The 22,165-nt window shown below is 40.6% G+C and overlaps 1 protein-coding gene across 3 annotated transcripts in view; it reads right to left on the reverse strand.

Moving 5' to 3' along the window:
- EGFR (epidermal growth factor receptor) overlaps positions 1-22,165 on the reverse strand; it is a 1,326,436-nt gene that overhangs the window by 1,214,462 nt on the left and 89,809 nt on the right. For all 3 annotated transcript variants that reach the window (XR_007630657.1, XM_050330250.1, XM_050330238.1), the window contains exon 2: positions 993-1,144. Coding sequence is in view for 2 of the 3 variants with exons in the window: in XM_050330250.1 (XP_050186207.1) it covers positions 993-1,144 (152 nt within the window). In the remaining variant the exon portion in view is untranslated. The remainder of the gene's footprint in view (positions 1-992; positions 1,145-22,165) is intronic.

The following is a 22,165-nucleotide window of genomic DNA, read 5'->3' on the forward strand; positions in this document are numbered from 1 at the left end:
AGGTCAATTCCTGCCTTGCACTGTGAAATGTGTGCATTTCTATCTCCTACAAAAATGACCATAAATGAAAAACCGTCAGGCTACCACTTAGGATATTTTCCTGTTCTGTGAAGACTACCAGTGAATTTTCAAGAGACCTGTTATGTTCCTGGGAACACTGAGCTCCATAGTCAGGTTGTGCTTCAGAGAGAAGAATGGCAATACCATCATATTTATAACCCATGTGTCTGAACTATATATTTTCTGATCTTGCTTGTTACTTGCTGGTGGAGAATGTGGAGGTCCCCAAGTCAGACAGTGCTCCCTCCTCCCCATGCTGCAGCTGAGTTTTAGCATCCACCCCCTGTCCTTTCCTCCCCTCCCTCAGCTTGCCATAGTTACTCAGGCACTTGTGCACAAAACAAATGTTGAGATGGGAGTAGCCCATGTGTCGACTGTGGAGGATTATCTTGAAGATCGTTTGAAGAATCCACGTGGGAAGTTATTGCACAGGACTTGCCTGCCTGCTTGGGGTGTGAGCACTGCAGGCTACAGAGGGACTCACCACAATGGCAGGGGAAGGGGTCACAATTTGAAGAGAATGGGAAAGGCCTCCACACTTCAAAATCTGCCATCAGTGGGTTGCCACTCACTTTGTGCTTTGCTTTGCCCAACAGCACCACAAAGTCTTTTGCTCTCTGAGAAGTAAGGCAATGGGAAAGGATGGAATTGGAATTATAAATAAGAAGAAACCCACCTGCATGGCACCCATTACAGGTTAGAAAAACCTTGAAAAACTATTTCTCAAAGTGTCTGATTTGTATAGTAGAGTTGAGCATATTCTGCAGCCTACAGGTATGCTTAGACTGTGAGCTGCAATTTCTCTGGCGTTAGCTAGCTATGTTTTTTGGATCACCACAGATATTTATCAGTAGCTAATCCTTTGCATTTTCCTCAAAAAATGGAGTAAGATTGCTTTAGCAGAGAAGACCACACTGGCCATGAACACTAACCTTCAGGAAAGAGAGGTCACGATTGTGCTCCACATATGTAATCTCCAGGTTGCTGAGCACCACCTCACAATTGTTATACATCCTCTGCAGGCTGGTGAAATGGTCTTCCACATGTCCCAGTTGGGTCAGCTTGTTATTTGTCCCTTGACAAACTGTGGAGGAAAGAAGAAAGCTCCATGAAGGAAAGGAAGAATATAAAGATTGTTACCCACTTATCTCTACAAGCACTACAGTAAGTTAAGCATCAGTTTCATAAGAAACAAGAATGTTATCTTTCTGATGGCAATAGTGTAGGAAGCATGCAGTGTTTCCCAGGCACAGAGATGTATCAGAATTTAGAGCTGGAATAACCCTCCGTCACTTTCTGCTACATGAAAAACTCCAAAACAAGGATTTTGTACATAAGTAGCACTAAGTTTTTCTGTATCACAAACATAACTCAGTTCCTGAGGAGAGGACAGTCATAGAGTACCATCAATCATTACCGAAAGTAGAAGGTTGCCAGAAATCCCCAAAGGCCATTTCCCTGAGGACCTGTTACTTCAGAGGGAGGGTCTCCCTGGAAGCTCAGTGGGTGCAAGTGGGGGCTTCCCACAGGATCCCTCAAGCTACAGATCCAGGTTTTAAGAGCAAACCGAACCTCCAGGACATACACATCTCTTACCAGTCTGACATTTTGGGAGTATGATAAGATTCAGGAGATTTCCTGGCATATTCTGCTTTGGCACACAAATACCCCTTTGTCTGCTTTGCTGATGGGGAAGGAAGAGGTGTCACACAGAGCACCACAGAGATTCCAAACATTTATAAGAGCATGATGGAAAAATTATATTACTGAAATTATATTACTTTGCTTTATTAAATCTAGAAGAATTGACAAAAGTTATCACCACGATATTTGATTGCAATGGAAGACCAAAATGCAAATTGCTCTGAAGAAATAATATGACACATAACACCCAAAAACTCTGTACTCAAACAGTTTTTCCCTGGCCTATCCCTTCATAGCTAAAATGAAAACATCTCTGAGTTATGCTAATATAGAAGAAAGCAGAACAATACACAAGACAACGTGGTAAAAAACTTCCCAACCCCTTCCAGGTGGAAAGCTTCAGCCCAGCTTTGCTGTTCAGTGGGAGCAAAAGGAGGCTTTTGTCTCATCATTGTTACAATGCAACCCTAGCCTGACAGCACAGCTTTCTGGAGAAAACTGAAAGAATGTCATTCTTTTAACTTGGAGAAAATAACACATGAAAAGATACTTTTGTAGAGTCATAATTCCTAGAAGCACCAATCACAAGCTGGAACACCATTGTGTGGGATGCTGCAAAGCTAATAACAAAGACTCTTGACAAAGCTGAAAATAAGTTTCCGTGCTAGTAACATAAGACGACACCTGTTGAAGATTTACCAAACAGCTGATGTTTTATTAGTAGGAAAAATAACTTAATAAGCAGTGATAAAAGCACACTTACCAGTCATCTAAACCATTCACTGAACATATGCTACTTCTCAGTACAGTCAGCATTAAGGAGTTACAGTGATAACAGATTAAATACTCTTGGACAAGGTTTAAAGCAAGGCTATTCACTCACATTTCTCTGTTATTTCTCGTTATACATCTAGATAAACATTATAGTGTTTGGGATCAAACTGCTAGTAAATGGGGACAGTATAACAGGGGCTGTGAGTACACCATCTAAGCTGCTTTTTACTTCACAAGCCTCAAGTGCAGAAAAAGACATTAGCTTTGAATTTCTGAATTTCTTTACATTTGCTTTAGACATCCTAAGTGGGATTTTCTGTTCCATTTTCAAACTGAACTGTTCCAATGTGTTCATGCTTCAACTCCATATTTGCCTTCTGCTTCAAGTACAAGGACCACAAATTATGAGCTAGAGTCACAGAAATGGTTTTTTCGTTCGTTTGTTTTTGTTTTGTTTGGTGTTTTTTTTTTTGTGGAGTGGTCACATTTTGAAGGCAGAAAGTTAGAAGTACTGTCATACTCTAGTCCACCCTGAAAAATGTGGTGTTGTTGGGGACAGCGGTGAAGAAGCTTTGAACTGACTGGAAAAGTAAAAGAGTTGTCCCAGAGGTCACCTTGAATTTTAAACAATGTTATCCTATGACCAAGGAAAAAGCCAGTAAAAAGAGATTCTCGGACAGTTGAAAACCTCAACTTGGATGCTCAGTTTAAGCATCTCATACCTGATCTTTAAAATAGTGTGATTTTTGAAGGCACTCAAACACAATGCAAGAGCAGCTGCAGTTTAGACTTCTCACAGAAATAACGACATGTAAGTCTGTAAGTCAGCCTGCTATGGTCTTCAGGGCCCACAAATGACCTGGTGCTCTTGCTGCACCTCTGAGGCTAACAGCAGAGATCTGCCCTGATATCCAAGATAGGTCTGATGCAAAAGCTGCAGTGTTTATGCCGTGTTTGAGCTGAAGAAGAGGTGGAAGGAGGAGCCTTGTCTGGTGGTATCTTCTGGCCACCCGTGCCCTTGATTGACCTTAAGCGGCTTGGCACCGGTCAGGCTGTACAACAACTCCCTGAACAACAGCTCACTGAGAAAAGCACCTAAGACAAACTGCACTCATTTGAATGTGCCTCTCTTGGGATCAGACAAGTGTTGGAGCTCTGAGCTTGGGTCAGACATCTTGAGAAACACAGGCTTTTTCATTGCTCATTAGGTCAAGGCTGATGCAGCAGGCAGAGGGCATGGTTACTCTCGTGCTTCTCCCTCTCCCGTGGGACCACTCAGTGAACCATGCCAAAGAGTTGATCCAAGCTACAAATAATGCAGTACAATAAATAAATAATTGGTCAGAGGGTATTTTTAGCTCAGAAAAACTCACTGATTTGGTTCAGCATTGTGCCCCATGCATTCAAAACGGCTCCGAGGATGGCAAGGAGGCAGAAGCAAATAGTCAAGAGAAGGAGTTTGCCAGCTTGTGAAGCTGCAGAGGGAAACCCAGACATAAAAAGCTTCAAAGAGGCATCAGGTTGGTCCTCCCTGATTTACTTTTTTCCCCTGTACTGTAAGTAGAGAGCACTTTTATGGCTCTCTACCAAAGGTGTCTTAAGCCACATGCAAAGCACTGGTCCCCTCCATCAGGCTCATCACATCTTCTATGTAATGAACAGTAGATGTAGATGAGGTGTTAATTAACATCTGGAGAGCAGAAGAAAATGAGTTGCTTCTTTAAAGAATTCAACAGTATGTGGCTAGCATCAGTCAGACCACCATAGAGGAGCTTTCCCCCTCAGGCAAAATTTTTTGTTTGCTCAAAGAGATACAAGGTCAATTCCCTGTTTGCTACAAAGAGATCTAAGTACATCCACAAAGTGAATTTCATCACTCCAATATTTACCAAATGACAACCTGGGTCATAAGCTATATATGCTGAGCAAATGAAACCCTAATCAAACAAAACAAGCTAACCCCCTCCAGCAGTATTACTGAACTTAGGCAGAGGTGCAGGATAATTTTCCATCTAGAACATTTGGAAAGAAAAGAAAATGGCCTGTTTGTATCTGATGAATAATATAATTCCTGCAATTTCTTTGCTTATGGAAACTGTGTTCTGAAAAGATACATGCTATAATTATATGTATATAATATTGCAGTGTGAATGCTGCTCTGGCCAGAGGCTAAAGCACAGACAATGAGGTGCTCGCCTCGCTCTGTAGAGTTTTAAGTGGGATCTGCATGCTCGAGTGGATGGAATTTATTACGATTTAACCACTATTGAGCTTGACCTATTTGCCCTCCAAAGGACGGATTATGAAGCCACATACACTCATTACACACTTTCATTTCAACGTGTAGCAAAGCCAGCACTAGCCAGGTTCAGGAGTCAATGGTGCACAGGGCTACTTGCATGATACTGCTGGGGGCTATGGAAGTATGTCCCACATAATACATTTTCTATGTGGGCACTTACACATGGCTGAAGTACATTTTAACTAAAAAGTAGAGTAAAAAAATCAGGGTGAGAATGTCCCCAATCAGTAGAAAAGCTGAGATCCAGAACTTAACTTCAGGCTGAACCCTAAAAGACAAAAGCTTTGCTTTTATCTGCAATGCTAATATAATGAAAATACAGCCAATCTGGAAAGTTTTGACACAGAGAGGACATCCCAAGAGGCTGCTGTCTGGAGCAGTGCTGAGAGCAGGGCTGCGTGCTGGGAGCATGGGGTTTTCCTGCCCCAGCTTGCGTGGTCTGGATCCACAGAGCCTCAGCCACCACTTCTGCGACATGGAGGCAACCCAGAAATCTGCAGGGCTGCATCACGGCACTACCACCATGGAGCATTTAAATTCTATGTGATACTGATTTTAGCACACATGCTACAATTCTTAAATGCTAAAGTGATGGTGACCTTGAGTCAGTTACAGTATTACCTTGACAGACAGCCTAAAAAAAAAATGCAGATATTGCTCAAATGACCCAAATGCTGTCCCCAGTGTCCCAGCAGCAATCAAAGGCCTGAGGAAAGAGGCACACTATACTAAAAGATGCAAACTTGTAGAACTTTAGCAGTTATGAAAAGTGCAGGGTAGGCTGTCCTGGACACTAAAATCCTTTGTGTGTCCACAGCCATGCTTGCTAGTCCTCTTCTCTGCCTCAGATTTGGACTTAAACGAGTACTTCTAGGTTATGCAAACAGGTTTACCATCTGCAACCCTTTGCTCCTTGGCCACGTTTTTCTTGTGAAGCCCAAAGCAGGGGAGTGAAACCAAAGCATTTCTTAAATGGCATTTTCCCCAAGTGATGGCGGGGAGATAGAAGGCATCCATCCAGCTATAATGCTAAGCAACTGTATTCTCCCAAATCCATACAAGCTCAGATTAAACAAAGCGGTCCCTGCAGCAATTGCCCTGATACAAACAAAATCTGTTTTCATCTTTTCCACAGAAAATCTCTGATTACTTAAGTCCCAATCCTGTCAGGCCTATTTGCCCCAGACTTGAGAAAAACCTCAGAGAATACTTTGAAACCAAATTATCACCAATCCCTAAATCATCAGATGTTTCTATCCATACTTAGCCTGTGTTAGTCTCCCCACAGCTCTGACAGACACATCAAAATAATAACTCACAGAGGCAATTTCAGAGATGTTCAAGTCTATTTCCATGCTTCATACATCATAACTATATATGCCCTGGTATGGTAAATTTATATACTTCTTCTGCATGTTTTCTAGTCATTTCTGACAACACCACAAAACTTGGAGATAAGAAATATTTATTTAATCTGCCAGCACATTTATAAATATTCTGCTCTTACTATTTGTTAGCAGTAATTTCACTTTTGATATTTTTAGGTATTTCATGAAAGAGCAGTACAATCCTGAGGATTTGGTCCAAAGCTGCCACTGAAGGCCTGGGGGAGATAATGTTACTTGGTATAGTACAATCAATGCTGCCCACAACTAATTCACCTTTACCAGAGTACAGGGGGGAAAAAGCCCCAAACAACTTTTAAGAGAACTGGAATGTTTTTGCAAGTAATACTGCTCAACTTGAGTATGCATGGGCAATCACACCATTCCAACCCAGGCAGTTAGCACCTGGATAAGCCCCCCACAACATACAGGGTATCCTGGTCATACCCTGCACCTCCACACTCTTCCCTGGGAGAAAAACTACAGTTTCTCCCTTATGAGAGCTGCCACTGACCTTCATCTAGCAGGGCCTCAGAAATTAAATGAATATGCTTGTGTCATTTAAGCATAAATATGCACCTCAGCTAAAAGGGCAGGTCCTGTATATCAGGTTGGTTTTTTTTAACCAGTTTCAAAGCATACCCTCACAGCTATCAAACAGATCTACATAACCTACTGTGGAAACCAGCGAAGTGCAGCTAGTACAAACGATCAAAATAATGGCATTTAAGGTTACAAGAAAGTACTAGAGCAGACAGGACATTTGTCATCATGACTAACCTGTTTTGTGATGGAAAGAGAAAGAAAAATGCAATGGTTTCCCTAAAGAAAACAGGCTATGAAATATCAGTGGTTGGAATAAAAAAAGAGACATTATGTTATATGTGATCAACCGTTTAAATAGAAACATTTCTTATATTCACAATTTCCTCAATATGAGAGAAGGGATGGAGAAACTGGAAACCCAGTGTTGCTGGGTTGAGTGTGTTTAACATACTGAGTATGAATTTCAAATGGGAGGAAAGTTCACATGACACAAAAAGAAAACCAAATCTGCTGCAATGTGCTGTGAGAAGTTATGAAAAGGAAAGCTAGGTGAGGAGTACAAACAGTGCTCAGATGAGGGCAGATGTTTTCCCTTGAGAACAGTACTTGCAAACCCATACAATGCCTAAAAAGTCCACTTTCAGCTTAACAACAGCAGCATTTGGGCACTGGAAACTCTTCTGCAGAAGATAATGACTTTTGCACATATTCAAATATTTTTTTAAAACATTGTGAAAAACAACCCCACGTGGCTGTAGTAAGTCCCTGCTCAAACAGCGTGGTTTAGAGTAATGCAGTTGCTGAGATTAATTCCAACTTTTAGACACACTGGGACCAAAACAATGACAGAGCTCTTAAAAATGCTTAAATGGAAACTGTAACTGCAAAAATGACCAAAACTAACACCATAGTTGAGAAAAAGAATATGTCTTAAGGGAAAGCTTTCCCAGATGATTTCTTATTTCTATTTACTTGACAAAACCAACCTTTCCAGCTAAATGTAATTTTAGGTTTGCCTTGCTCCAGTTAGGAGTGGAGACCTGCCCTTCAATGTCAAAAGTCACATCCTGAATTGCAAGGGATAGAGGCAGCATGACAGTTGGATGGTCTGATGGCTGGTGAGTGCCTCGGCCTGAAAAAATAAATAATCCTACAGAAACCAACTTGCTCCTGAGTGAAGACCTTGCCAAAGTCATAGTATTTCTGATAACAAGGGATTCAGCCTTATTAATTCCCCAGGGTGCTTTTTTTTTTTTTTGTAATATTTCCATTTTTCTTCTCTGTTGCCATTATTTAATTCATCATGTATCTTCATTAATCCTTCAGATTAAGGCCAGACCAGGATGTGCTGAAATCAGTCTTTCCACTGGCTTCAATGTGAACTGGATGGGGGATTAAATTCTTCTCTCCCTGAATCCGGTGTAAGTTTGGAGCAAGTATAAGGACAGGGAGGGCTAGCCCAGAGTTTAAGCTTTCCCCTCTGAATGCCCAAGGATGGAACTGTGGGGTTTTCTGCAGATTTCAGCAGAATTTCAAGGAAATGGGAATTGTCACCTTGCAATTTTCTACAGTTTGGGAAAAGGTTGATTTCACTGCTAAGGATGCCTGCAGATGACACAAACATTGCTGCAGTTCTAAATAACAAAGAGAGACAGGTGACCTGCACAAACTGGTTTGTATAATTTAGGAAAATAAGCCCTCTGAACAACGCTATTTGACCTATAGCCAAAGGCAAGGTCTTACATCAAAGACTGCAGAACACATACTAAATAGAAAATGGGGTGCTGGGATGCAATTGCCTGGAAAAGGACTTGGGAATAGTATGAGGTGACCAGTGCATTGCTTGATGCAACAGAAAACAGCAGCCACTGGGTGCATCAGTGGGAAAATGTCAAGTGAAGGGAGGCAGAAGCTGGCATTAATCTCTGGCTGTGACTGAGTGGTGGCCTCTGCACTAGAGGGCTCTGTGCCCCTGCAAAGCAGATGCCACCTGACGCAGGTCTCACTCCCAATGGTACCAGGATGCTCCACTCAGGCTTCAGCCTTTCTCCAAGGTACATTTCAGTCCATGTCCCTGACACATGGACAACAGCTAGTGCACTATGATTTTGCCTTGAGTTTTGCAGGCTATTTATTGAGAATGGTGGCTAGAAAGTCAAGCCCCCTAAGATGTCCTCACCAGCAGCTGGGGTGCTGCTGTGTTCTTCCCACTGATACACTATAGGTTACTATAAAGATAACTAAGAGCTTGCACGGGGCTTTCTCTTTTGAGCTGTTGCTCAATTAAAGGCCAGTTCTATTGCAAGTGCCATCACCAGTGAACTTAATTAATGAGCTGTTCCTACAATTTATTAGTAAGGAAAAATCAAGAATAAGGGAACTTCATATCTTTCAACCACTATGCACACATATATACACAAATGATAATGGCTAGTTTATAAATATTAGACACAACACTTAATAAATTTTGTGCAGAAAACCATGCAGGCACCTTCCCCACCCTTTTAACCATCTTTACCGAAACTCAGGCTATAGTTACTCTGCTGTTTAAAGTCAGCATGGACTTTGAGGTCACCCCCTAGAAGTTTCTCCATGTGAACCCAACAGCGCAGGGTGACGAGATTGGTCCTACAAATCTATCAGAAGCAGGATGGGCAAAACAATGAGTTCATGTCATAGTTTGCCATTTTTAGGCAAGTGATTCCCTACGTACAATAAGCAACTGAAGACGGATGCTCTAAGGTGCAAAACGTGGCTCTTCAAATCAAAATGCCAAACACAGCTTAGGTATGCAAGTGGTGTACTAAGTGCTATGAAGAGGGATGAGGCTTTGGGAACCACTGTGGAGGAAATTAAGGAATGGGGGAAAGGCAGAGTTGGTAGTATGCTAGTAATGCTGGATGGAAGTTTTGCCATCGAACTTATTCTGGATCCTCCAAGAGAAAGCATTGCCCATGCCTGTGTTTTAGAACAGTGATCCTCATGCTCCGTGAAAACCACATACTGACCAAAGTAAATTTACCTTGTACTGTACTTTGTGTACCCCAAACAAGACCGCACAAGGGGCAACAGACCCTGGTGTCAGCCCCAGCCGGCTCTGTGAACTTCAATGGTTTGTTTTCTGCAAGGATAAGTCTACCAGATAGCATAGGCCCTGGCTAACAGTCCATGGCTGCAGCCCTCCTGCCCTCCAGCTTCACGCACCACAAACAAAGCAATGTTGCTCTGATGGGCAGAGCTCTGGAGCGTGGGAAGGACTGTCATGCAGCCCCATTCACATGAGGTTCAAGCCCTGAGAAATGGCCCATAGAAATGCAATGGTTCTGGCATCCACAGGGAATTTCTGTGTTGCTGCAAGTGGTGTAAAAATCTGCACACAGCAGAGCAGCAAGGGGCCAAGAGACCTCCAGCAATGAGCATGGTTCACCAAGCCTTGAATCTGGTGAGATATGTGTGGAAGGGCTGTGGCATCGCAAGACCTACAATGGGATATTTGGGAAAACATGTGGATAATAATGCATACATAAGTCTGTGTTCTGGGGTCAAAAAAAAAAAAAAGTTCTTCACTGTTGTTTGTTCTGGCAACATCTACAGAGCAGCAGGATTTTACAGCACAATAAAAAGAAACTGAAGATGTGTGCCCATGAAAATGTGGGACAAGTTGCTAGTTACATCAGCACTGAATTGTTTAAAATTGTTTCAAAATGTGTTGAGAAATTAGTGTTAAAGCATTAAGCTACACTGTGAATATTTTACATGTGGGATTTCTTAAAACACTGCAATTGCATATTTTAATTTGTGCCTTCCAATGAAAAAAGTCATATGTTTTTCTTTATTTATATTAAATCAAGTCTTATGTTGCAGTAAGATGTGGTGTTCATGCACGTATTTCTGAATCCCCTGAGGTGTAAATTCTCTGTGAGCACTCACACACTGGCTCAAAAAGGGCAAGAGAAACCACTTACAGCTGATTCCACAAGCTTGCTATTACGAATGTAACACATCCTTATTTTTTCACCGATAAATATAGGATTACACATACACATATATATGTATCTCTCCCAGATAAGCAGACTGACCTCTCTAGAGACTGCAACATATGTGGAGAGCTGCTGGAAACATAACAGCAACCACACAGGTTTCATTGGCTGCCTTGAACTGCCTGTGCCCACCTCCATGATAACCCCATCTACTTCTGTATGTGGTTCTGCTCACTGAAGAAGCACATGGTAAGCACTGCCAGCAACCACAGTGAATGCTGCATCAAGCCTCTGGGCCTGTATAGTTGCATCACTGCCCAGCACTTCCTCGGAAGCTGGCTCCAGCCTCCTAAGGATTCAACTTGGAAAGTTACAGGTAGAAAGATCTATGCCCCAAAATTCACTAGGAGACATCTTGTCCCTTAAGAATAAGGTCGCCTTCTCAAGTAAGACTAATACAAGACAAAAACTGCAGACAGGACTAAGATAAAGAATATTTACTGCTTCAAACAATAAAGGTACTGTTAAGTTACAGTGCTCCAACACTAAGTAGCAGATGCCCTGTTAGCTAACTACAAAGAACAAATAAAAGCTGATAAAAAGCTTTAAAAGTTTGTCTTTGGCTTCTACATGTTCATGGGAATAAATGCTAACACTTACATTAGGCTTCCAGCCTAAATTTGGATATTTGTGCATGTTGACGAGCAAGCAAGTTAATACATGCTGCTGGGTTTGAAAAGCCTCCAGTAATATTTTAGTTTAAAAGGAATAGCAGAAGAGCATAGTAGATGTAAATGAGTTCTGGATCACCTTCTGTTCTTCATTTAAGCCTTGACTAAAACTCAGTGGAAAGTCTGCTGTTGAAACAAATGGGATCTGAATCAAGCTCTTATTACACTTAATTTAACTGTGTGAAATTTAATAAATGAGGCAAATAGACTTTCTACCACCCTTTACTCTGGAAGGAGGAGAACTGCAATAACATTTTGAAAGCACAGCTAAGAAGCCACAAAATTATTTAACGACACCTGGGTAAGTTTTGAAGATGGAGACCAATTTTTCTTCAAAAGTCTGGGAAGAAAAAACATTAAATTTAGTCATTGTTACTATAAATGTTGCATGTTATAGCAAGTGGACTGCTTTTAGAGTTCGTCTTATTTAGCAGTAGGGAATCTCAGCCACATTTAATGCCAGAGTTGTTTTGTGAAGAAATGTAAACAAGTTTGAACATTTTAAAAGGTACTTGAAATGCATAATTACAGTACATTACATGCTGTTCAAACTCTGAAAAAGTTCCCTCTCCATCTCATGACTTGCATGTTTAACCTCTGTCATGCAACCTGAGCTGGAAGGAAGGCAGTCTTCCTCATGTTCTTTCACCCTTTTCAGCAAAGCAGATACTCCATGGCTTAGTACTGAGCCCAGAAATTCTTCAATCTGACCTCTAGAAATATAGCATTATACTGGATAAAGCTCTGCTAACGCTCTCAAACTTCTATCATCGTCATGTCCATTTGCACAGGTCACAGAAAATGAGATGGTGAGGTTTATCTTTTTATTGCTTATAGAATAGGGCCCAGGCACAAGCTTTATGTAACCCTGACTTTTCAAAACACTTCCTCCCTCTTATTTTTCTCCTGCACTTGAAAAGAAATATTTCTGTTTCTGCATAAAGTATTTGAGACCCATAAATGCAATGTGTTGAACAAAAGCCTTTAAAAAGCAACTGTTACTTGTGGCAGACATCTGAGGACCCCTTATTTATCACTTGTCGTTGAAAATGCTAATAAAAGAAACATATTAAAAAATGGGTAAATGAAATTATTTTCTTCAGGAAAGAACAAAAGACCAGATTTCTCAAAAGGTTGTGCCTTATATTAACCTATGTGTCTTTTTAGGTCACATTATTGTTTCATATATTCTCAGAATTTATGTCTGTTTAATTGTGAGCAGTTTAAAATCATTATGAAGATGACTACAGCTGCTAAATTTGGTTTTGCAGCTCCTCTGTCCCCAAAGATTGAGGGATGGTACTCATTTTGTCTCCCTCATGGACCTGTTCTAAGCAACAAGGCAGGCAAAACAATGCACAGCTTTCTCAAACACAAAAAAAACCCCTACATGCAAATATGAAAATCCAGAAGATGACATGCAGATAAGGATTAAAAAAATCCACCCTTACATAAATGCCACAAACCTGCTTTAACACATTCCACACCCTGCAGAAAAAGTTGCCAGAAAGAAACAGCTCCATCAGTTCAGTCAAGAGGGGAATAAACGTCCCCTTGTACACAAAAAGCTGGTAAATCAGCTACAACCTAAGCTCCAGCACAGAATGTGAAAATGTTATCGGTAGCAGACATTTGGACTGTGCTTATCTTTGCCAAAGATGTCTTGAGGGGGAAAAAAAGCCAGAAACTTTTTACTAGTGCAGTAAAATGCGTGTAGAGACATGAAAGCCTGAGAAGCCTGACTGTAAACTAATCTCATTCACTCCTGTTCCCATCTGCTCCTTCGCTCCTGCAATGTTTCTTCTGCAAACGATTACACTCAAGTGTTTTGATGGATGGAGAGGTTTGTGTAATCCACTGGGTTTGGGGCTTTTCTTTCTTTTCTCTTTTTTTTCCACTCTGACTAGACATAATCAACTTTTGCCTTTTACTATATTACAACATTTTGGAAACTCATTACTGTACATGGGTCCCTGGTTTGGTTTTTTGTTGTTGTTTGTTTGCTTGTTTGTTTCCTAGAAGAGAATGAAGGGAAACAGAGCCAGGAATACTCCGGTTCCTGCTCCACCCCAGAACACTCCAGCATCAGCATTACTGCTGTGTGGCATCTCGGCAGTGTTGCATGAGGATGGCCCCTGCTCATCTGCCAAGTGCATACAGTATGTACGTGTTCATCACTCCAATGCTGCTAGAATGCCTTACACCTTCCAAAATACAACAGGAATTGCCTAAGAAACCCACTGCAGTTTGTGTCTCCCAGCACTTCCTTGCCTTCAACTTCTTGTGGGGAGAAGTTTCTTTAACAGCAAGAAAACTGAAATCACATCCTAACATATGTCTTGTGCATCATGTGGAGGTGTCACATTTTTCTCTAGCCCATATCTTAGATGGAAATTCAAAGAAAGGAAGAATTGTTAGAGTAGCAACCTTAGAAGATATTAGAGGCAAGCAGTGTTTAAGATCTGAGATCCACTACTCCAAGAATTTGCACACTTGAATCTTCCAAGGACTTTTACTGAGTACTAAACTATCAGGGAAAAAAAGATACATGAAGTGGACATTTATGAACCTCAGTTCACTAAAAATTAAATGAAAGGAAAAAAATCACACTTATTTTTCCACAAAATGACATTAACTTCAGAAGAAACTGGCTTTGGCCACCACAACACAGAAAGTTTCCCAAAGTGCAGAACAGTCGCCTTCTGAGCAAACGGGCATGTCACACAGCCAACTCTCCCGCTCCACTGAGAAGCTGCTCCCTGCATTGTCAAGTATCTTCTGATAAGCCTTACTAAAACCAGAGCCACCTTATCTGGGAAAAATGACACTTACCAAGTTTTTAAAGCTGTAGGTCTGTTTGGCTGTCTTTGATCCATTTGCCAGTCTTCCATCACTATCTATCAGTTCATGCAGGAGCTGCGGCAGCTCTTGTGAGCCCAGCAAACAACCTTGCTGCAAGTGATGAAGTGCTACCAGCTCCAGAGAACAGAGCACCTCTGTGTGTTAGCAGCTTTGTATTGCTTTCATCTTCAACCCCAAAGCCTGGAAACAAATATTCATCTTCAACAAATCTATTTCTTCCATGGGCTAGGAAATAAATTTTGGAGTGTTGAATGGGAGACTACACTGGTTGCATGGCCAGTCTCGGAAAAACAGAGCAGAACAATCTTCTTCCTAATACTAGTAGTAAAGGCCTACATTACAGAACCTCAACAGTGAAGAATTTAAAGAGATTTTCCAAAGCAGGAATAGCAGCTTGGCACGCAAATTATAGAGCAGTGCTAGCGAGAGATGTCCACCAGCACTGTCTGAAAATCCTCTCTTTAAGACAAATCAGTACTGCTCAAACAAGGATGGAAGCTCTGCCACTGAGAAGTTTCCAAAACCTCCTATGCCTCCACGAAGGAACGTTCTGAAGGAATGAGAGTCCAAATTTTGCCCCAAAACACCAGATTACTGTGTTGATATCAGTGTTGCATGAGGGCATTTGAAGAGCCTGTCTCACTCCAAAATGACTCACATTGGTGACTTGCATTGGTCTGCAGTACTTTTGAGCAGTATCCTCATTACTGAGTGGAACACAACACAGCCTTAAAAGTAATAGTGGTAAAAGGGAAAAAAAAAAAGAAAGATGGGCTTAGAGGAGACAGAAAACAGCTGCTGGTAGATGCATTACAGAGTCATTCAGCTTACAAGCTCCCCAAAGGTTCTGGTACAGGAGCTGAGCAAACGCATGGGAAAATCAATCTTGTGATCTGAATATGTTATACAGCTACGGGATGTCTCTGCTGTCACCAGCTTTCCTTTTATGAGAGAAACTCCAATAGAAGCGGTTTGTGTTTTAGCTCTTGGATCTCATAAATAAAATTATTGAGTTCTTTCAGAGCTTTGCCAAAATAAGTTTCCATTAAAAGTCTCAAAACAGTCTACGCAAAGTTTCTGCTAATAGCACGTCTTCAAGCATGCAAAATTGTCTGCCTTTCTTTTTCCATCTAAGTGCATTTATTTAAAAATTTGGCTTTCCATCAGCAAGGTATAATAAGTTTTACACTTCAAGAATACAAAACTCATAAAGTGGAAAATCTGCATTGGCCTAGGTCAGTGGCCATGTAAAGATGAAGTTGCTGAAGTTGCCATTGCTTTTGAAAAATTCTGCCTTAAAGCCTTATTCCCTTCTTTTTGATTTTAAACAATTTTTTAGATTCAAACTTCACTATAAGTAATCAAACCCTATACTATAGAACTGTAAGTCCATCTCTTGCTGGAAAGCATTTCACTGTGGTTGTTATGTGAAAACTTACAGTGAGGCAACAGGATTTCAAAAGCAGTGAATAAATATGCACAACTCTCAGACAGAGCACTGGAAACTTTTCTGCCTGCTTTTGGTAAAGAGATGTTGTTAGGTCTCTGTGGTTATTACTGCAAAAGTGTACTATCTCATTCATTCCAAGGCATCACTTAAAGTGCTTCCTCACCAGTGATTTTCAGCCTGTGCTCTACACCACCCTGGAAGTCCCTGGATTATTTTCATGCCCATGAAAGGTAAATAATGAAAAGTAGGTTTGCAGTATCTAGAGAGTACCCCATCTGCCTCGAAAATACTGTAGGTGCTTGCACATTGAGCAATGCTGGAAACCACTGGTATGCATAATCCCATTCCAAATGTACTGTGAACTCCTTCAAAGCAACTCCTACCACTGCCTTACCCCTCACAGCATTGCATATGCACGCACACACATATATATTTATTTTTAAAAATACATATAATATTTAAGTGTCCTCTTGAAGCCACCATAAGTCTACCTGAAGTACTTACAAGTTGAGACTAAACTTGCAATCCTTGGGCCTGGAAGATAAGTATAAATTCTCATTTCACAGACAAAGAGAATGGATATACCTAATTATGGTTAAGAATAGAAAAGTGAATGTAGGGAATAAACAACTTAGTTGCTAGAACATCAGCTCTGCTTCATCTAACCATAACAAGCCACTGGCTCCCCTGCTCACTGACCCCACGAATACTCCCTCCCCATGAAGGCACATGGTTGCACAGCTACCACTGCTGCACTGTGACAGTCCCACTCCCACCAGGGTACCTACACTCCTGTGGAGTTTGACTGGACATAGAGAAAGCATGTTTTATTGTTAAAAAGGCATTGTTAGGCATTTTGTCATTGCCAGACAGTGATAAATGCTCTTTATCCCACTTTAATACATCTCTTCTTCAGGAGTCACGTACATGAGCAGACTGCAGAGGCAAGGTGACTCTTCAGCTTGCAAGAGTGGAAATGAGCAATAGGTGAACTAACTCTTTACACCTTTTTGAGCTGATATATATATGTGTATATATATATATATATATATAAAAGTTTTGAAAAGGAAGTGGTGCAGTAACTATATCCTAATCCTGCCTCCCACTCCTAACACGAAGCTTCAAGTCTTGACCTGCATAAAGAAGTTAACATCTTCTGAAAGCACAAAACCATACTTGACCCCAGCACTAACAATTCACAGGGACCAACAGTCTGGTTTTGGAAAGCAGGCAGTAACCCCTGAGGGGTCGTGCCCCTTTCTCAGTGGGTCCCCACCTCAGCCCAGAATTGTGTAGGGCGTACAGCTCTCAGCATGGTGCTGCTTATCCAAAGCTATGCTCCAGCAGCTTTGGTAGATGTTCCTCAGGGCTGCCTGGGGGTAGAGGGATGGTATAAGCATTGCACACAGATTTCCAAGCTCTCCCTGAGCATAAACAGTGCCTACCACTCTCCCATAAAATCTTGCGTGCTAATGCACAGACCCCTTAACAAGTAAACAATCCCAACCATGCACATGCTTACATGAGCCTCCCCATGGAGCCACTGTCATTTCTTCCTCCCTCATTTTCAAGGAATACATGTAATTAGCTTTAATTTTTACAGAGCAATTAAAGTTTTTAGATCAGATGAATAAACACCCCTCTAATTATGTAATGAAAATCCCAGTGCTGAAGATACAGTGAGCTAGGAAGTTCTCTGGGACAGTTCAGAAGAACAGACACTCAATACATTTTATAGCTATACATGATAATAACACATAGTTGGCTGTGAGTGAAAAATAATGCTGTCTCAATTTCCACAGGAGTATATCATCACAGAATAATGTAATATCCCAGATACTATATCTATTTCCTTGCTATGACATGAAAAACTTCTTTCCTTGTTCACCAATTGGTTGGAAGAAAAGGAGGGGGGAAGTTATGGGGGGATGTGAGGGAGAAATGTTCTGCTATGACAACCATCCAAGTTAATGCATTAATTATTTTTTAGCACTACCATGTAACAGTGTGTTCCTAAATAAAAGCAGTCAGCATATTTATCAGCGACTTTAAAACGTACTTTATCCTCTGTGGCACAATATCATGACTCAAAACAAAGCTTGAATTCTTCAGCCGGTGTTTTTCCTCTAGGGTCATGCTCCTGTCTTGATTAGGAAAATAGAAAAGTTTTTTGTTTGTTTGTTTTGGTTTGGGGTTTTTTGTTGTTCGGTTTTTTGTTTTGGTGGTTTTTGTTTTTGGGTTTTTTTGAGGAAAGCACAGTATTTTTCTTTAGTTCTGTTATGAGATATTTACTACTGAACTCATGCTACAAATATATGACAGAGCAATAAAGACAATTTAATAGCCTGGGAATGTCTTGCTCAAGAGGGCTAAGAGGTCAAAAGTTATGCCTTTGACATATAACATATGCTTTCTGAGTGCCTTCTAATTGCAGGAAATGTTTTGATTTCGCAATCTTACAAATATTCCTGAAGACTCTGAGGTATTTCTCAAAGTGATTCACTTATGTGGGATTTAAAAAATGGATGCTTCCTCTGGCCACCTTACATTAACACAGAGTGCCTTCATGAATGCATACTTTAAGAGGTCATGGACAGCTATTGAGGTATTTCCCCTCCTTAAAAGGGACTGTAATAATTATATTGTATGCAAAGCACTGCAGATGGAGGAAGAGATCACCGTTGTTTTGCCAGCCATAGGACAAACAAAGATCCAGTTCAACTATACTGCAAATATACACAAGCCCTAGCAATCCCCTGCCAGATGGGCTCAATCCCTGCCTCTGCAAGAGCAGAAAACCTACGTCATGTCAAAAGCCTACTTTTCCTACCAACTGGGTGCTGCTGAGTCACTCATGACGAGAAAAGGAAGCAAGAGACACAGCTGCTTTCAGGACTCATCGGTGTGAGCTGTCACTGGACCCTGCACAGTCAATGGGTAGAGACAATCAAACCTAGAGAACTATTCATTCCTTCTGCACAGGATACTTCTTTGCAGACAGCTAAAGATTTCAATAGAAACACAGCACAAATCACATTTCTCTACAAACAACGGGGAAATAAGGTGTAACTTGCCTGTGATTTATTAATTTAGAAACAATTAGGAGATTAATAAGAATGAATGACACCAGTGATAGCTATAAGCAAATTACTTACTCATTAGAACCCACAGGGTCATGTGATGTTTCTATAGGTTGCCCGTGCAAAGCTCAGCTGTGCCATGCCACACCCCTCTGGAGACACCTGGAGCTCCAGGGAGGCAGTGGGGCCCCCTGAACTTTATGGAATTTGCTTCTAAATGTTCACCCTAAACTCAGGCTCTACGTTTCAGACTATTTGTATAAGTTGCACTAGCACTGTTCTTTACTTTAAAGTAGCTTTTTCCCCAGTCTGATAGCATCTCCAACGCATATGCCATGTCTAAGATTAATTTGATTCATTCAACTCTCTTAGCCCTGCCTCCTAAGCTAGCGTATTTTCCCTGATTTTCCTTTTATTATATCCATCCAGTTAATATCCATCTTCCATTAAACTGAGGACCAGAACTATACACAGTATTCCTGCCAAGGACTTAGCAGTGTGCTGTAAATGGCATTAATGGCTTTATCACTACTGGGACTTTCTGCACAGAGTAGCCTTATTTTCTTCATACACACAAGGGCTCCCCTTTTTTCCAGATTAAAACAGAGTAAGTATGTACTTTTGGGTTCTGCACAACTTTAACTTTTGTTCCATTTCTTAGCATCCTCCAATTTTATTTAAATGCATCTTTCAGCTCTCCATTGTGAAACCTCAATGGGTGAAGTGTCCTTATACCAAGATCCTTAATGAAATTATTTAATTAGACAGGTCCCAAAACCAATCCTTAAGGATGCCCAGTAGATACCTGTTTCCCCATCTTTTTTGATACAATCTGTTCTGTCCTCTTTAATCAGCTCTTCATCCAGGTTTAAACTCTACTACTAAACTTCACCTCCTTCAAGTTACTACACAACTCCCACCATTTCATTACTTGGGTTACTGAAGTTCAAGTAATTATCTCCACAAAATGAAACAAAAGCAAAAACCCAATCATCTCAACAAGAAAGACAACCTGGGAGGACTGATCTTTGCTACCACAACTAAAGCTTTTGACTAGTTTCCCTTTATTAACTGTAATTTTCCTTTCCTTCAAAACACTTTCTGAAGCTGAGCATGATCACAAAGGCTGAATGAAGGTTCTATAGTTGTGAGGCTTTCTTCATTCCTTGAAAATATGGGTACCTCATTTTATTGCACAGACACATGGAATTATGATGGCTCAATGATAAATTAAATTGCTTACTTTCTAAATAAACTATTTATCACTCCTTCTAAAGTATATATAATAGGAGCTTGACCCAGGTATGCTGTGACAGGAGAATGATTGGAAAAGTTGATATGATACATTTCTCTCAGTGAAGTTATAAGATTGTGAAATTCCATTAAGAATTACTTTCCTGCAGAAACTCTCCTGGCCATGCACCTTTTACTGTACATGCAAACACCTTGTCTGTCTCCAGAATCATATAACACATTTCACGGTGGCAAAATTCAACCTGACACAGCTTGGAGTTAACCTCTGATTCATTTTCTTCCTAATGTAACTTTCGGGCATTCACACCCTTACTTTGCAGAGAAATCAGGAAGACGGGTCTTTTAAATCCAAGTTAATTTTTAAGGGCAAATATAATTTAAAAAAACCCAAACCCAGACAGTCATATCTGTGTTGTTAAGGCTCTATGAGCTGTACCTGATAAACTGCCTGTCTGCAATGCCACAGAAAATACTCCATGCTGCCTCCTGCACACCTTGTTTGTAAAGCTCTGTTTACCTACCCGCCACTATTTGGCTAACTATTAACCACAATTAACCTGATGGGCTTTTTTTCCAAACAAATCAAATATTTATCAGAAAAGCAAAACTTATTCAGCAAGCTGAATGCAAATGTTGTCTCAGGTAAGGTCAGAGAGGTCATGGGGAGCAATAAGGCTCTATTTCCACATACAGTAGTTTGTTCATTATGGTTGGTTGCAAATTAGAGGGAGATAAGTAGAAGATCAGAACTGTAATTTTCTGTTTATTATGGGTTTTCTTTAAAAGTATTATTTGCACAGTGATATGGAATCTACTTCCTGATTTCAGAGAAGAAAAAAAAAAAAGCTGTTTTCTAGGCTCACTGACAAAAACATTTTAAAATTCACTGCAATGCTACTGAGCAATTTTAGATTATTTTCTTTCCTACTGGATGTTTCTGAGCAGCAAGCAACAAAATGTTTCTGGAGTGCAATAGATGTCACATCCTACCAACAACTCCTGTATCCTTTGCTAACCTCTCACTTGCACCTCCACTTGCTCTAACATCAGCGGTGATGGTTTCTGTCCCCTTCCCAGTGTCCCTGGGACAGACCCACAGGGCTGCACCTGTGACACATTCTTATTGCTCTGAAACACTGCTCTCACATGCGGTTGAAAGACTTGTCTCCCCACATCTAAAAAAATCACTAAAAAATTAAAGGAGGTAAACCCAACTTTTATATTAATGGTGCCAAAATGAGCCTAGGCTATAGCTGAATTAAAAAATGCAAAAGAGACCATAAGATGATACTGTAAGTTCTGGCAGAGCAGTCTTACTCCCATCTTACTTCTCGGGGAGAGGGTAGGAGGTGTTTCAGCAGATACTGCAGACATCTAAGCTGAGAGCTCAAATTGTAATAAAGCATTTCACTTTCCCCAGACGGTGTTCTCCTATTCAAGGATGTTTGTGAAACCATCCTGCCAAATCTGTGATTTCACAAACTTTTCCACGGTGATAACATAAACAGTGAGTAGTGATTTATCTGAGGGATCAAGCTGTGTTAGAAGGGGAATGTGAAAAAATGTGCATTTGAAAGCGTTCTCTACCCTGAGGGAGGATGAAAGCTCATATACATGCATAAAATGAACCACACACCCCATACCTGACAGAATTCAAGGGTTTTTTTGGTGTGCTTTCTGAAAATCCATGTCAAATTCAGTGAATTGAAAAAAACTTAAAAAATAAAAAGTCTTTTTGTTTTAACTGAATTAGCCCTCCCTTACCTCTTAATAAAACAACTTTGTGAGAGTTGCACATCTGACCATTAATACTACATCCCATAACCCGAGCTTTCAGTCTTCCTTTTAAACTAGTAGATGATGGCTTTCTCAGGGAAGATCAGATTTTGTTCTCAGTTACATCTACATCAAAACAGAAGTAATGACACTGACTGGGGCAAAATTATTCCAGATTTACATCTCTCATGGACAGCACCAAGAAAGTTCAGTTGAAAGATATTCCAGTTAATTAAATCCAAATTCATCATACTTTTAAAAGTTACGAGCAAGAAGAAAAACTAGTCTTAGAATGTTAGTCTTATTGTCAAGAAACACTCA

Source organism: Myiozetetes cayanensis, unplaced genomic scaffold (genome assembly GCF_022539395.1).
Source record: "Myiozetetes cayanensis isolate MyiCay16 unplaced genomic scaffold, myiCay2020 scf1, whole genome shotgun sequence".
In the NCBI taxonomy this organism is placed as follows: Eukaryota; Metazoa; Chordata; class Aves; order Passeriformes; family Tyrannidae; genus Myiozetetes; species Myiozetetes cayanensis.